At 48.7% G+C, this 17,374-nt stretch overlaps 1 protein-coding gene and 1 long non-coding RNA gene across 3 annotated transcripts; one reads left to right on the plus strand and one right to left on the minus strand.

Annotated features, from left to right (window-relative positions):
• Window positions 1-4,134: 4,134 nt before the first annotated feature.
• Window positions 4,135-10,448, minus strand: LOC130212001 (uncharacterized). 2 transcript variants are annotated; one of them, XM_056443080.1, is made up of 7 exons: window positions 10,385-10,448; window positions 6,349-6,894; window positions 6,017-6,266; window positions 5,372-5,929; window positions 5,076-5,254; window positions 4,743-4,991; window positions 4,135-4,643 (listed from the first exon to the last, which is right to left on the minus strand). In XM_056443080.1, exons 4-7 carry the CDS (start codon window positions 5,649-5,651, stop codon window positions 4,350-4,352), a joined length of 1,002 nt encoding a protein of 333 aa, XP_056299055.1. In that variant the 5' UTR covers window positions 5,652-5,929; window positions 6,017-6,266; window positions 6,349-6,894; window positions 10,385-10,448; the 3' UTR covers window positions 4,135-4,349. The 2 variants fall into 2 exon arrangements, with proteins under 2 accessions (XP_056299055.1, XP_056299056.1); XM_056443081.1 differs by lacking the exon at window positions 10,385-10,448 and having other exon boundaries at window positions 5,372-5,667; window positions 6,349-10,307.
• A 1,179-nt stretch (window positions 10,449-11,627) lies between these two features.
• On the plus strand, window positions 11,628-12,117 carry LOC130212003 (uncharacterized). The gene is made up of 3 exons (XR_008835218.1): window positions 11,628-11,746; window positions 11,829-12,015; window positions 12,087-12,117. It is a non-coding gene; the product is annotated as an uncharacterized LOC130212003 (long non-coding RNA).
• Window positions 12,118-17,374: the final 5,257 nt, after the last annotated feature.

A 17,374-nucleotide genomic window follows, 5' to 3' on the forward strand; every position in this document is an offset into this window, starting at 1 on the left:
CTGGACTTCCTCGTCCGTTTGCTCTGCTGATGAATCAGTCGGGCTAGATGGTGCTGCACAGGCATGTAGCAATTTGGTATTCTGGGTGCTCCGAGGTCTGTTTTTTCGGTTTCTCCTGTTGCTCGTCATCCTGTCGGCCCACAAACGCCAGAAAATGGGGCAGCATTGGTACCGGCAAATTTTCTACCACTCCCGCCATGACTTCAAAAGTTCCCCTTGTGGTCTGAACCTTAATGTGGGTGGTGGGATAATTCCGCGAATCCCCATGGACACAGGAGACTGGAATAGGGGGCCCCCGGGTGCCAGTTGTCAGCCCGGGTCGTAAGAGAGTGACAGCACTCCCCGAGTCCAGTAGGGCTTCTGCATCCTGGTCCCCTATTCTGACGGGAAGTTTTGGGGCCCTTGCGCCCTCATGGGTCCAGCAAGTGGTTAGGTAGCTGCCGGCCCCTCTGGCCGTGAACCTCCTCTCGCCCCCTGCTCGTCACTGCCCCTTTGCTGGGGGAGGGACGGGCGGGCGCGCCCCTCTGTGCCCGTTTGTGCGGGCGCGGCTGCCGGTGGACTCGACCGTCTCCTGTGCTGCCCGCGTCAAGCGTCCGAGTTCATGGGAGCGTCTGTGGGGCCCTAGGTTGGTGATCGGGGGAGATCAGGGTGGGATTCGGCCGGGACCTTCTTCCGCCGCGTCGGGGTACCCGTCGAACAAGATACCGTGAGCCTCTGCTCTCTTTGCCGGAGCCAGAGCCACACTGCCGTCCTCCGGGGCAGCGCCTCATTCGACCACGACCTCAGATCAGACGAGACAACCCGCTGAATTTAAGCATATTACTAAGCGGAGGAGAAGAAACTAACAAGGATTCCCTCAGTAGCGGCGAGCGAAGAGGGAACAGCCCAGCGCCGCAACCCCGTCCGACGGGCGGATTGGGGACATGTGGCGTACGGAAGATCGCTTGCCCGGTGTCGCTCGGGGGCTTGAGTCCTTCTGATCGAGGCTCATCCCATGGACGGTGTGAGGCCGTCGCGCCGGGGGCCGGTCTTCTCGGAGTCGGGTTGCTTGGGAATGCAGCCCAAAGTGGGTGGTAAACTCCATCTAAGGCTAAATACCGGCACGAGACCGATAGTCGACAAGTACCTTAAGGGAAAGTTGAAAAGAACTTTGAAGAGAGAGTTCAACAGGGCGTGAAACCGTTGAGAGGTAAACGGGTGGGGCCCGCGCAGTCTGCTCGGGGGATTCAACTCGGCGAGTCAGGGACGCCGCTCGGTGCTTGGGAATCCCCTCGTGGGACCTCTGCACTCTGCTGGCTGGCCCTCGCCGGGCGCATTTTCTCCGGTACTTTTAATGACATTTTGCCTGTTGTGTACCCAGGAAAGGTGGCTCAAGTCCTGGGTACTTGCATAGTAAAGTGACAATGGTGCTCCTGGTACTTTTAGTGACATTTCACCTGTGTTGTACCCAGGAAAGGTGGTTCTAGTCCTGGGTACTTGCAGAGTAAAGTGACCATGGTGCGCTTCTATTGTCCCTGGTACTTTTAGTGACATTTTACCTGTTTTGTACCCAGGAAAGGTGGCTCAAGTCCTGGGTACTTGCATAGTAAAGTGACCATGGTGCTCATTGTCTTCTATTGACCCTGGTACTTTTAGTGACATTTTACCTGTTTTCTACCCAGGAAAGGTGGTTCAAGTCCTGGGTACTTGCATACAGGGTGTCTACAGGAATAAACCAGTGAAATTTAAGACTTTTTAAGACTTTTTAAGACCACGTCTAAATAAAATTTAAGACCTAATTTACGATGGAAATATACATTAATCTAAATTAATTAATTCAAAGTAAACACACTGATGTCTGTTCAAAATTAACAGTATGGTGTAATGCAAAAGGATAACACAAATGTCATTGCTGTTGTAAATTATATTTATTAATACATTTTCAGAACATTTAAGTCCCATGAACAAATGTCTCTAAAATTAAGTAAATATATTTAAAAAATACATGCAACATAGTTCCTTTTGAACAAAAAAATCCATAAAATAACAAATAACATTTCCAGCTGCTTTTAAAATGCAAATTAATTTACATAATAGAATATATGTGTGTGTGGGTGAGTGAGTGTGAGTTCTCATGTCTCTATGTGATGGATGTTTGTGCACAGGTTCATGTCTACTCCTGAGCTTTTGTGAATATACTAGGAAAACAATCCTTTTCAAACTGTATTGATATAAAATCTTCCAGTTGACATTTGGTCCATTCTCCTGGAAAAAAGAAAGAAAAAAGGCAGACATTAGCCAAACAACAGTCACCACATCTCTTATGACACCACTTCAGATTAATGTCAGACTGGATAAATAGGAATGAATACTATTTTTACAAATTAAGCAACGTGAGCCATCCCTTGAGCCTAGTGAACACTATGTAGACATATTGACAGGTAAACACCACTCTACTTACTACCATTCTATAACTATTTTTAATTCGTCTAATTAATGTGTAGTGCGCCTATGCATAGCTGTTATTAACTTGACACATGAGTAAAGCTTAACTATATGAAACACATACTCATATACAAGAGGATAGTTAATACATATATTTATGTTAGACTTACTTTGAGGTGCTGAAGTAGGTCCTGGGCGGTGTCATGGCCCATGAGCTCCACAGGATCCTGACTGGACGTGGTCATTTAACCAATAACGCACATGAAGTCCAGCTGTCTGCTCGCAGTGGTCTGGTCCAGAGTCTCGTGGAACAGAATGAAGAATGCACTGCAGCGTTGGTCTTCGGTGATGAGCTCTTTGTTGCAAGGCGCAGGATTTCCTCCGGTGACCTCCAGCGTTGTAGTTGACGTCGTTGCCGGCGGCGGAGCAGGAGCTAGCGGCGGAGCTGGAGCTAGCGGCGGAGCAGCAGCTAGCCCCGCGGGCTGCTGGCAGCCTTCGCTAGTCTCTGCTTCTTGCTCTGCACGTGAGATTCCACCGCTGGAAAGTCTCGCGACACATAATGCAGATTCAGAAGCATTTCACCCACCGGGATCAGAAACACTCGTTCTTTTCAAGCCGTTGTTGAACTTGCATCCTGCCATGTTTTCTAAAGTAGCCGATGCGTCACGTTGTAGGGGATTGATAGGACCGAATATGCGGTGCTCACCCGTGTGCGCGCATCACGGCAGAGCTTCGATGCCGGCGCGCGCATCGCTCTGTCGCGCGAGCTGAGAATTGTTTGCGGGGGGGGGGGGGGGGGGGATTTCACCCTGTTATAGGGGAAACACTGGAGTTGATACGCGTGTCTTCTTGTCTGATCAATACGCAACTGTGAGGTGCGCGAATGGACCGAGCGGACAGCTGCTGATCACTCAACAGCCCGACCTGCACAAATAGACGGTGCTTGAGCACGCCAACATATTTTTTGGGAGCACCGAAGACCCATTTTGACCCAGGAAAACACCTGGACATGACACCCAAAAAATTTAAGACCAATCCAATCTGAATTTAAGACTTTTTAAGACTTTTTAAGGACCCGCGGACACCCTGTGCATAGTTAAGTGACCATGGTCCTCATAGTCTTATATTGACTATTACAGTGAATGTACAGCAGGTGTCACTCAGTCTTCTATTGACCCTGGTACTTTTAGTGACATTTTACCTGTTTTGTACCCAGGAAAGGTGGTTCAAGTCCTGGGTACTTGCATAGTTAAGTGACCATGGTGCTCAGTCTTCTATTGACTATTACAGCGAATGTACAGCAGGTGTCACTCATTGTCTTCTATTGACCCTGGTACTTTTAGTGACATTTCACCTGTGTTGTACCCAGGAAAGGTGCTTCAAGTCCTGGGTACTTTTATAGTTATGTGACCATGGTGCTCAGTCTTCTTTTGACTATTACAGCGAATGTACAGCAGGTGTCACTCATACACTCAGTCTTATATTGACTATTACAGAGAATGTACAGCAGGTGTCACTCATAGTCTTCTATTGACTATTACAGTGAATGTACATACATAAATAACTGGATTATAGTTTACACCAGAGGACTCTCATATCGTCTAAACAGTAATTGTGTATGAATAATCATGAGGACAGGTGATTGATTACAAGACATCTTTTACATTAATTCAAAACACACATTTATTTCAATATATACATATAAAACACACCACACACAATATAACACATTAACAATAACACTATGTAAAATTTAAATACATATAAAACACACACAATATAACACATTAACAATAAAACTATGTAAAAAAAAAGGAAGAGATGAAAATTAACTCTTTATCTCTTCCGTTTTCTTTGATTATTTGTCCATTTCACCCTTGCCCGTTGAAGGGGACTTATTAAAACAACAAGCTTCCTCGCCATTCTCATTGGCTGGACCTCTTCCTCCTCCTCCTCCTCGTCAGTGGAGTCCCGATTGCTGTCTGTTGTGCAGGTGTCCCCCGGCCTCCGGGACCCTCTGTGCCTCGCCAGGCCAGTGGCATGTGGAAAGGAGGAGGAGGGGGGGAGGAGGTGGCAGTCACCTTCGCAAATTGTTCCCTCATCTGCCTGGCTTGCTTTCTGTCCAGCATGAAGGCATAATACCGGTCGGCCGTTGCCGTATCATGGCACATGAATCGGGCCAACCGGTTCCGCGAGCCTTTGTTGAGGATGTTTTTTGCCTGGAAACAGTAAAAGAGACAGAAACAATGTGTCAGTCAAGCAAGGCAATTGTTTTTGTACTACAGCATCACAGAGAGAGACTGGAAAACTACACTTACATGTCCCGACACCGCAGTTCGGATGTCAGTAAACGTTGGCCTTCCAGGCAAGCCCATCTGGGCCCAGGCTGTCTGAAAGTACCGGACCAGATTTTTGACTGGCCCGGCACCCTTGGTCACAAACACCCTTTGATTTTTCGGGCCCAGATTCTTTCTGACTTGGATCCACTTCTCCAGCCAGGAGAACGCATCACAAGTCAGAAAGATCTGGGCCCCTCCAACATCTTTATTTGTTTTGTGCTCGTCGATCTATAACACACACAAAAAAACATGAAACATTTTTCCAATAAAACATAGTTGATGAGGCACTTCATTGTAGAGCTTGGTACGTACAGTGATGACGAAGCCAGTTTCGGTAGGGAGAAGAGGAGCCTGCCTTGCTGCCTCAACCTCAGGGACGGTCATATTCGTGAGTACCCCCGGCCTGTGTCCATAAATGGACATTACGAAGGCCGAGAAGTACCCGTAAAAATCGTCCCTGAGGTTGTAATTCCCCTCTGTCATCATCTGGGCTGAAATGAGGATAGTGCGAGAGAGAGAGAAGGGGAAGGAAACAGTTTCAGAACTCTGTAGGGAGACACATTTATTTACGTCGTCGATATATGATTTAGGTATGAAAACGTTCTTACTCAGCAACTCCGGGATGACCCGCCTGGCCCTCTCCTGGCACCTCCTCAGGCTCTGCCGGGAGACAATGCTCTCCATCTTCCTGGCCTTCACTTTCAGTTGATGGGTCACAATTGAACAGGCCAAACTACTGACCTGCTTCTGGACCATCCTGAGAACAGATTTAAATTGGCCCCTCCGCAACCTACACTGCTTTGGCGGGGTGTCCTCAAGATACCTGAGGAACTGGATGATGTTCCTCAGGTAAAAGCTTATTGTTGTTATTTCTTTGCCCTCTGCCATGAGTTGATCAGTGTATCTGTAAAAAGAAACACTGTAATTTAGTCACCGTTCACATCATGCATGTGTAATAGCCACTTAATTTGCATGTGAAAATGACACTTACTTCTGGATGCCAGGCAAGTCGTCCAAAAAAAGCCAGTCGGCGAGGTCGCTCTTCCCCACAGTGAGGTAAAAGAGAAACAACCTCACACGACTGGCTTTTGAGACAGCGTTCTCTGTTTGTTTAAGTATTGGGTGAGTCCCTTCCTGGAAGTTTTGATAATTGTCCAGAAATAATTCTGTTCAAAGAAAAATCATTTTTAATAATTTACCATTGAAATAAAATCTTAAAACAGACACACACACGATGCACTTTCCCCTCTTACCAATACTGGGAGGGAGGACCAGGTGCCTCATCACAGCCCCTCTGCCAGTCCCCTTAAAGGTGGCCCGCTGCTGTGCCACCTGATGGTCCTCCGGGTGCTCCTCTGGCCCGTGGCTTGGCCCTGCCTCCTCCACGTGCTCCTCTGGCTCGTGGCTTGGCCCTGCCTCTTCCACCTCCTCCAGCCGCTCCTCCACCACATCCACCTCCATCGCCACCTCCTCTCCCCGGCTGCCAGCAGCACCTTCCTTCATCTATGGAAATAAAGAAAAGAGTGATTAATATTATTTGGACAACCAATATGATGCTGGTCAACTTCCAGCCAGGCGCACTCACCTCTTTCACAATCCTCTCATAGCGGCGGAGTTTTCGGGACTTTATTTTGATCGTTTTGACGCGGATGAGAGCTTCCCTCTCAAGCCTCTCTATGGTGGCAAAGGCCACCTGGAGCTCCGCCCTCCCAGCCACACATTCTGGTCAGAGGCAGACCACACCCGGGTCGACACCCTGCAGCTCCTCATGGTCCCTCGAGTTAATGTCGAAGTCCGACACCATGCCAACCTGAGGGTTTGTGGCCCTCAGGTTGGCAAGGAGCTGGACCAACATTGTCCTCTTGGCCACTTGCTCCTCAATTATCATCCAGTTTCGGGTCAGCTCCGGGTGGCCATCCTTAAGATGTTTGTCCAGTCTTGTGCTGCAGTAGTTGCAGCCCAAGACTGGACAAGGGGCCGTGCGGATGTTGACCCGTCCGGAGGACAAATTGAGGAGCAACCTCCTCATCTGTATTGCGAACGAAATGCACCCTCCTCAAATGTTGAGACAATGCCTTGTATGCACCAAGGCACAAAGGGCACAGCGTACTCTCCTGTGGGGGACTCATTTCTGAAAGAAAAAAGAAAATAAACATCTTAAGTTAAACAAGTAGGAAATTATGCATTAGGCATGACGTAGGAGTGGAAAATTACCAGTCAGGTCATGGGTCAATTGGCCCATACAGATGGCCTTGCAGGGAATGTCCACCAGGTGTCACTCACTGGCCCACAATTTTCCCTGGTACTTTTAATGAGATTTTACCTGTTGTGTACCCAGTAAAGGTGGCTCAAGTCCTGGGTACTTTTCTTGCAAATTGACCATTGTAGCAAAATCGCTAATTAGCCACATGCTAAACCGAAAAGACCCCTTCCGTAGGGTCTACAGCTTAGTGCTTTTAGTATGTTAGTCACGCCACCCTGGGCAATCTGGCGTTTCAATTTCAAGCATTTTGGACCATGTAGCAAAATCGCTAATTAGCCACATGCTAACTTGTAGCCAGCCTTCTAAAGTGAATATTGAGAATAAAAAGACGGGGCCAAGGACCATGGCCTCACAGCTTTGACTGATGTGTACCCAGGAGATGTGGCCCAGATCCTGGGTACTTTTCTTGCAAATTGACCATTTTCCTCCCATAAAAAGCACTATAATTAGCAATCAGGACGGGGACATTTGCCATACACGGCCGGCCCATACAGTGGTTTTGTAAATGTCCGAGAATAATTCCAAGGGAAGTTTCTCAAATCGGGACATTTGCTAACCACTTGCACGGGCCGGCCGAGTATGACAAATCAGAATTGTATTTGTTTACACCTACCTGGAATTTGTTCTGGTGTATAGGTGCATACAGTGAACATAAAATGAACATAAAACAGAACATACAAACACAATAAGTACTACAATACAAAACAAAAAGCAGGGCAGGAGTGCAAAAGTGCATGTGCAATGTACAGTGTGCAAAGTAGTGTGTGCATAACACAGGCTTGAGGTGTGGGGGAGGGGAGGTGACCACGTCAGGTGGGGGTCCGGGCCTTGTTCATGAGGCCAACGGCAGCCGGGAAGAAGCTGGTTTTGTGGCGTGAGGTTTTGGTCCTGATGGACCGCAGCCTCCTGCCGGAGGGAAGGACCTCAAAGAGTTTGTGACCCGGGTGGGAGGGATCGGCCACAATCTTACCTGCCCGCCTCAGGGTCCTAGAGGCGAACAAGTCCTGTAGAGATGGCAGATTGCAGCCAATCACCTTCTCGGCAGAACGGATGACACGCTGCAGTCTGCCTTTGTCACTGGCAGTGGCAGCAGCGTACCAGATGGTGATGCAGGAGGAGAGGATGGACTCAATGATGCAGGTGTAGAAGTGCACCATTATTGTCTTTGGCAGGTTGAACTTCTTTAGCTGCCGCAGAAAGTACATCCTCTGTTGAGCTCTTTTGGTGAGGGAGCTCCCACTTGAGGTCCTGGGAGATGATGGTGCCCAGGAAGCGGAAGGACTCTGCAGTGTCGACTGGGGAGTCCCTCAGGGTGATGGGGGTGGGTGGGGCTGGGTTCCTTCTGAAGTCTACGACCATCTCCACTGTCTTCAGAGCATTTAGCTCCAGGTTGTTCTGCCCGCACCAGGTCACCAGATGATCAATCTCCCACCTGTAAGCGGACTCATCCCCCCCAGAGATGAGCCCAATGAGGGTGGTGTCGTCCGCGAACTTCAGGAGCTTGACGGACTGGTGACTGGAGGTGCAGCTGTTGGTATACAGGGAGAAGAGTAGAGGGGAAAGAACGCAGCCCTGAGGGGAACCGGTGCTTCTAGTCCTGGAGTCAGAGACGTGCTTCCCCAGCCTCACGCGTTGCCTCCTGTCAGACAGGAAGTCGGTGATCCACCTGCAGGTGGAGTCAGGCACGCTCAGTTGGAAGAGCTTGTCCTGAAGCAGAGCCGGAATGAGTGTTGAAGGCAGAGCTGAAGTCAACAAACAGGATCCTGGCGTCGGTTCCTGAGGAGTCCAGGTGCTGGAGGATGAAGTGTAGGGCCATGTTGACTGCATCGTCTACAGACCTGTTGGCTCTGGAGGCAAACTGCAGGGGGTCCAGGAGAGGGTCAGTGATGGCTTTGAGGTGAACCAGCACCAGACGCTCAAATGCCTTCATAACCACAGAGGTCAGGGCGACGGGTCTGTAGTCGTTGAGTCCAGTGACTTGTTTTTTTGGGGACGGGGATGATGGTGGAGGACTTGAAGCAGGCTGGTACGTGGCATGTCTCCAGTGAGGTGTTAAAAATGTCTGAACACCGGAGACAGCTGATCAGCACAGTGCTTCAGGATTGATGGAGAGACAGAGTCTGGCCCGGCTGCTTTGCGGGGGTTCTGTCTCAAAAAGTCTGTTGACGTCTCTCTCAAGGATGGAGAGTCGTCACTGTGGAGGGGGGTGGGCAGTTGATGGGCTGGGGCTGGAGGGAGGTGTCACGGGGGAAGGTGTCAGGACTGCTCCATTGTCCATCAAAGCGACAGTAGAACTCATTCAAGCTGTTGGCCAGGCGTGAGTCGTTAGTGGAGTGGGAGGTTCTAGGCTTACAATTGGTGATCAGCCTAAGCCCTTTCCATACAGAGGCAGAGTCGTTGGCTGATAACTGGTGTTCAAGTTTCTTCGAATACTCACGTTTAGCATCTCTCACCTCCTTCCTAAACCGGTATTCCGCCTCTACATATCCGTCTCTATTCCCACTCCTGAACGCCTCTTCCTTCTCAAGTCTCAACTTCTTGAGTTTCACTGTGAACCAGGGTTTGTCATTGTTGTAACTCACCCTGGTGCGTGATGGAACACAGCTGTCCTCACAGAAGCTGATGTAAGAAGTCACAGCCTCCGTGTACTCGTCCAAGCTGTCTGAAGCAGTCCTGAACACCTCCCAGTCTGTGCAGTCCAAGCACGCCTGAAGATCCTCCACAGCCTCACTGGTCCACTGCTTTGAAGTCCTGACAACAGGTTTGCAGAGTTTAAGTTTCTGCCTGTATGCAGGAATCAAATGGACCATGACGTGGTCCGAGAGTCCCAGTGCAGCGCGGGGGACGGCGTGGTAGGCTCTGCTTACTGAGGTGTAGCAGTGATCCAGAATGTTCTCCTCTCTGGTCGGGCATTTTATAAATTGTTTGTATTTGGGGAGAGATTTCCCTTGTTAAAGTCGCCGAGGACAATAACTAGGGAGTCCGGGTTAGTCCGTTCCACACATAGTATCCGGTCGGCGAGCATGCGTTGTGCCTCTTGCACGTTCGCTTGCGGTAGAATGTAAACACCGACCAGAATGAATGAGGCGAACTTGCGGGGGGAGTAGAAGGGTTTGCAATTGATGATAAAATATTCCAGATCAGGAGAACAGTATTGTTGGATCGCTGTCACGTCATTGCACCAGCCACAGTTAATATAGAAGCAGATTCCTCCGCCTTTCGTCTTTCCGGAGAGTTCCGTGTGTCGGTCCGCTCTGAAAAGTTGGAAGCCAGCCAACTGCAGCGCGGAGTCTGGTATCGAACCACACAGCCTCCGTGAAGCACAGTATGGAAGATAAGGAGAAGTCTCTGTTCTTACCAACTAGTAGCTGGAGTTCGTCCAGCTTGTTACCCAGTGAACGCACGTTGGAGAGGAATATTCCTGGCAGCGGTGTGCGAAGTCCACGCCGGCGGAGATGCACCAGCACGTTCCCCCCTCCTCCGTCGTTTCACTGTATGTACAAAGGTACAAAGGTCACCTTTGACCAGAATGTCCAAAATTTCGGCAGATGAGGCGATAAAAGTCGGTAATAAGTTCTCAGGGGTTATGACCCTGATGTTCATGAGCATGAGGGGGACTATCCATGTGGTGGGTATTTTGTGGTTCAATGTTAATTACTCATTAACTAACATATTTGCCTGGTTAATAATAAGTAAATAAATAATTTTTAAATGCCATTTTTTGGGTTAATATACAATGCTTTCTATTTAATTAAATGACTTATTTTTTAAATTGAAGTGTGTTATATGTAAAGCCAGAAAAATGCACATTTCTAAAAACACACGAGGGAGGACCACGGAGCTTCTTCCGCTAGTTTTTGCTAATTCCAATTCAGCTAAATAATTTTGCTATTAAATATGTACATTTCTGTTCCATTTTAAAATGATTCACGGAACAATTAGATATAAATCGTTGAAATAGGGTGTTTAAATGAGAAAAGTTGTTCTGAGGAGAGGGGGGGCTATTCCGTGGTGGGTAGAAGACAAGATGGCGGAGCGAAGATTCCATGTGGTGGGTTTTAGACAAGATGGATACTTGTTTAAATTAAGATGTTTATTTTCTTTCAGTTTTTAAATTAAAATGTTTTATATGTGAAATAATTTCCTACTTGTTTAAGTTAAGATGTTTATTTTCTTCTTCTTTCAGAAATGACTCCCACAATCGATTCTTCAATTTGCCCGATGTGCCTTAACAGCAACTGAGGAGGGCACATTTGATAAAGAATGTAGAGGAGCGAAAACTCCTACTTAACATGGCAGGCGGGCGGGTCAATATCCGCTTCGCCCATTGTCCAGTCGTGGGCTGCAAATACCGCAGCTCAAGACTGGACAAGCACCTCCAGGAAGGCCACCCGGAGCTGACCCGAACCCGGATGGCCATGGAAGTAGTCGCTGCCAGGAGGGCGGTGCCGGTCAGCTTCTTGGCTGTCTGAGGGCCACAAACCCTCAGATAGCCATGATCTCAGATTTTGACCTGGAGGTAAGCCAAGATGACGACATGCAGGGAGTTGATGACGTTGACCCGGGGCTGGTCTGCCACAGAGCAGAATGCGTGGCTGTGAGGGCGGAGCTCCAGGACACATTTGCGACAATTGAGAGGAAGGAGAGGCAATCTCTCCTTATCAGCAAAATAAAGGTTCTGACCAGAAAACTCCGCCGATATCAGAAGGTGGTCAAAGAGGTGAGTGCAGCTGGATGGAAGTTGAACAGCATCATGCCGGTTTTCCAAATAATATTAATCATACACTTCTTTTTTTTCTCAGATGAAGGAAGGTGCAGCCGGGGAGTGGAGGAGGTGGAGGAGCGGGATGAGCGTTTGGAGGAGGATGAGCGGGTGGAGGCCGGGCCAAGCAGGGAGGTCGATGAACAGAGGGCAACCTTCAAGGGGATGGGGAGAGGTGCGGCCATGCGGCATCTGGTCCTCCCTCCCAGTATTGGGAAATGGAAAAAGTACATTGTGTGTGTATTACGATTATATTTCAATGTTAAATTATTACAAATGTTTTTCTTTCTTTGAATAGACTCTTTTGTGGGGGCATACCAATCCTTCCACGAAGGAAGCCACCGAACAAATAAACAACTGGAAAATGCACTATCAAAAGCCAGTCGGGTGAGGTCGTTTTTATTCCACCTCTCTGTGGGTAAGAGCGACCTCGCCTCCTGGCTTTTCTTAGATATGCCCGGCATTCAGAAGTAAGCGACATTTTCATATGCAAATTAAGTGGCTATTAAACAAGCATGATGTGAACGGTGACTAAATTGCAGTGTTTCTTTTTACAGATACACAGCTGAACTGATGCAAGAGGGCAAAGAGGTCACCACAATAAACTATTACCTCTGCAATATCCTGCAGTTTTTGACATACCTGCAGGAGACCCCACCAAAGTCATGCAGGTTGAGGAGGGCCCAGATCAGCGCGATAACAAGGGCGGTCCAAAAGGCTCTCCAAAACCTTGCAAGGCCAATTGTATCGCATCAGCTGAAGGTCAAGGCTGCTAAGATGAAAAAGATTGTATCCAGGGCTAGCCTGAGGAGGTGCCAGGAGCAGGCCAGGCTGGTCATCCCCGAGCTGCTGAGTAAGACAGTTTTCATACCTAAATTATATATAGACATAAATAAATGTGTGTGTCTCTCCAGAGTTCTGAAATTGTTTTGTTCCCCTTCTCTCTCTCTCTTGCACTATCCTCATTTCAGCCAGGATGGAGACAGAGGCCGACTACAACCTCAGGGACGATTTCTATGGGTACTTCTCGGCCTTCGTCATGTCCATTTTTGGACACAGCCCGGGGGTCCTGACGAATATGACCGTCCCTGAGGTTGAGGCGGCCAAACAAGATCCTCTGCTCCCGACCGACACCGGCTACGTCATCACTGTACGTACCAAGCTCTACAATGAAGTGCCTCATCAACTGTTTTATTTTAAATGTTTCATGTTTTTTTCCGTGTATTATAGATTGACGAACATAAGACCAATACAGATTTTGGGGGGGCTCAGATCTTCCTGACATTCGAGGAGTTCTCCTGGCTGGAGAGGTGGCTCGAAATCAGGAAGCATCTGAGCCCCAAAAATCTGGTGTTCGTCACTAGGTGACGGGCGGTGAAGAACCTGGTTAGGAATTTACAAACGGCCTGGGCCCAGATGGGCCTGCCTGGACGGCCCACCTTTACTGACATCAGGACGGCGGTGTCTGCACATGTAAGTGTAATTTTCTAGTCACCCTCTGTGATGCTGTCGTACAAAAACAATTGGCTTGCTTGACTGACAGGTTTTTACTGTCTCTTTTTCTGTTTCCAGGCCAAAAACGTCCATGATAAGTGCACCCGAAACCGGTTGGCAACCTTTATGTGCCATAACACAGCAACTGCTGACCGGTTCTATGCGCTTGTCATGGACCGCAGCCAGGCGAGGGAATTGAGGGGAACATTTGAGGAGGTGACAGCCTCCTCCTCCTCCCATGCCACCAGCAAGGGGGGGGCACCGAGCGCTGCAGCAACGGTACCAGAAGGCGGCCGACACCTCAAGCGGGCACAGTGGCGAATCGGCTGCAGGGCAGGAGGAGCCCACCGCCAAGCGGCAACAGCTTGAGAGTCAGGCAGAGGAGGAAGAGGACCAGCAAGTTGTAAGGAAATATTCCTGCTATGAGGCTCTATAACAGATCACCTCTTGCCAGATCATAGTGCAATAACTATAATAATAATAACAACTTCATATCCACACTATGTTGATCTGCACTTCACACATTTCATTTGTTTGCACTACACACACATATACACACTGCATTTTGCACACTGTCTATATTTAATATTTTTTAATTTGATTTGATATGTCATTGATGTTGTGTGTTGTGTATGCATGTGTGTTGTATATGTACATATATTTTGTTTTGTTTACTTTGTATGCTTCTATATCTTTTATCCCTGTTTTATATTTGTGTTTTGTTTTTATTCTTGTGTGTGGTTTATTGGTGCTGCTACTTGTAACGACAAATTTCCCCTTGGGGATTAATAAAGTATCTATCTATCTATATGCAGTCTTTAAATAAAAGTGAATCAGTTGTGTGAAAACAAGCCTGAATGTGGTTTTGTTTGTGCTTCAACAGATACCCAAGGGATTAAAAAAATTTGGTGGTCATGATAAGCCCCCTGCAACGGGCAAAAGAAAAAAGGAGAAAAATTCCAAAAAGGAAGAGATGAACATTTAATCATCTCTTCCTTTTTGTATTGTAAATACTATTATATTGTGTGTTTATTTTATATATATTTGTTTAAATGTGTGTTTTCAATAAATGTAAAATATATCACCTGTCTTCATGATTATTCGTACACAATTGATGTTTAGACGATATGAGAGATGTTTTTAGTGGTCACCTTAATAAGCATGTACCTATGATTTGGGCTACCTTTCCTGGGTACTCAAGTGAAATCCACCTGGGGAAATTACCAGGAGGATTGGATTACAGAGAATGTCATCAGACAGACTGACTACCACCTGCTGGACATTACCTGCAATGCCGGCCCAGGAGTGACTACTTGGGTACATGTTAGTCAAATCCACCTGGGGAAAGTACCAGGAGGATTGGAGTACAGTGACTGTCACCAGGCAGACATTCCATCCTAGGCCGGACCAGGAGTGACTATCCTTGGGTACATGTTAGTCAAATCCCCCTGGGGAAAGTACCAGGAGGATTGGAGCACACATTCCATACAAGGCCGGACCAGTTTGGGCGGAGGGGCCTTCCGACCGGCGCGGAAGGACGGGCTGCAGTTCCACAGAAGGAGAAAGCCTTAAGAACCGCACTCGGTTGGGAGTCTTGAAAGCGGGTGGCCTACCCACTATACAGATCCCTTGGCCATCCCCATGCCAATCTAAAGAAAGGTGTGGACGGTGTAACCAAGTGGGAAGTCTGACGAGGGATGGCGAACCAGTGCCTGGGCCAAGTGGATGTGGGTGCCCAGGCATGTCATCAACTCGGCCTGTTCACGGTAGCTCTGTGGGAAATATCGCGGACCATGACTTTCCGAGAGCCATGAAGGCTCCACTCCACCTACCGACTAAGACAAAAGATACGTGTAGTACCCCCCTTCCAGTGTTCCCCTAGCAATGGCAGTACACCAGATCTAAGCACCTCAAAAATGTTCAAATGTTGTATCTGTGCGCATGAGTTCAGAAAGCAAGTGGGTCTGTCTCTGCATGAGCGAAGCAAACACTTGGGGGCATACGGGGTGAGAGTCGGAGAGGAGAGTAGGAGACGAAGTGGAAGCAGGAGAGCCCTCTGGTCGTCAGACGAGATCAGCAAGCTATCTGCCCTAGGCCTGGAGGTATCAAGACAGCAATCTCTCCATATTGCTCGGGTCTTAGGTACGGGCAAAACAAGTGAACAGGTAAGGACAAAGTGCAGATTACTGTATAAGGCCACCCAGGATGAGGAAAGGAGTAGACTGTCTGCGACTGCACTGGGTCGAACTTCGGTTGTGACACCTAGGGCAGAGAGCCCACCTTCACCACAGAGCTCAGTCAAATCTACGCTCGTGGAAATGATGAATCTCCCTGGACGAACAGGTGGTCAGGCATCGAAACTCCAAGTTTCTTTAACTGAGGATGATTGCTCTGAGGAGGCGATTACATCTGCAGCCTCAGCCCTGATTTGAGATTGGGAGGAAGGGTAGACACGGTTCGGCCGCTGGCCTGCACGATTAGAAATCCTCTCCAGAGCGGGTAGTCGTAGTACAAGTAGGAGGACCTTACGAAGGTTTCTGTACCATCTACGTGGTGCTGACAAATCAAAGTTTGCCAAGTTTGTCCTGGACGGGCAGCTTGGATCACTTTGTCCCATACCAGTTCCCGAAGTAACAGCGGTGTTCAGGGAAAGATGGGGTTCCGTCAGGCCGTTCCTGGGGCTGGATGACTTTGAGGGCTGTCGACAACCATCCGTTAGCCCATCTGATTACCCCCTCTGAAGTCTTGGCAAACTTCAAGAAAACCGCTAACCGAACCTCCCCAAGTCCTGACGGTATAACGAAGGAGAGGCTTCTCCAATGGGACAGGAGTTGATCAGGAACTCCGACAAGGAATGTGTTACGCTGATAAAATGTCAGGAAGGCAGGACTTCTGACATTAAGGTCAAGGTAGGAGTGAAGCAAGGCGATCCGATGTCCCCGCTTCTATTCAATATTGCCCTGGATCCACGGATCCAAAACTTGAAAATGAGGGTCGAGGGTTTGCCACCGATTCGGTTACTACGATGGCTTTTGCGGACGATCTCGTGATATTGAGCAGATCACTGGAGGGCATGTCGCACAACCTGGCGATCCTGGAGAGGTTTTCTGAGCTTACTGGAATGCAAGTGCAGCCCGGTAAGTGCCACTCGTTTTTCATCAATGCCAGCGGTGGTAGTGTCTCCATAAACAACTGTCTACCTTGGAGGTTGGCGGGGAGGCCTATCCATATGATCGGGCCTACAGAGTCGGTCCGATACCTTGAATTGAGATAAACCCGTGGCGGGGATCTTCTCCCAGGACTGGGTTGCAAATCCAAAAGCTGGATTGAGGTAATAGGAAGCGCGCCTGATCCCATCGAGAAGGTGTCGTTACTATGGGATTATGCCCTGCCTAGGATGATCTTTGGAGCGGATCACTGTATGGCCACTGTGAAGACTCCGACAGAAGTGGACAGGAATGTGAAGAAAGCGGTGAAAAGGTGGCTACACCTGCCTAGGTGTACCACTGATGGCCTGATATATGCGGGGATGCGGGATGGCGGTCTAAGCGTCCCAGCTTGCAGTAACAATTCCAGCCATACAAGCCCGGAGGATCCAAAAGCTGTTTCACTCAGATGAGGAGACAGTTAGATGGAAACTATGGCTCAATGCGGGAGGGTCACTGAGCGAAGTTCCCAGCCTAAGCGCCCCGGAGGTGGGGAATAGAGGGGAACAGAGTGAGGTGTCAGACTCCCCTGTGGGGGGGAGTGCGGAGCGATTGCCGCAAGACCCTAATGCAAGGTCGAGGGGGCGTCTAGTGCCATGCAAATGGCGCCAGGTCGAGTTCCGCAGGTGGACGGAGATGAGGTCTCAGGGCAAGGGTATACAGTCGTTTTGTGGTGACAAAATCAGCAACTGCTGGCTTTATGGTCACGGCCAAATCGGTTTAAGCCAGGACAGTTTTCTGCAGCCCTACAGCTAAGGGCCAACATGTACCCTACGAGAGATCTCCTTGGCAGAGGGAGAAGGGACACTGTCGATGTTTCTTGCTGGTACTGTCGGGGTCCTCCCGAGACCTGCTCGCACATATTGGGGGTCTGCCCGAAAGTCGG

The sequence above is a fragment of the Pseudoliparis swirei genome, chromosome 21 (assembly GCF_029220125.1).
Source record: "Pseudoliparis swirei isolate HS2019 ecotype Mariana Trench chromosome 21, NWPU_hadal_v1, whole genome shotgun sequence".
Lineage (NCBI taxonomy): Eukaryota > Metazoa > Chordata > Actinopteri > Perciformes > Liparidae > Pseudoliparis > Pseudoliparis swirei.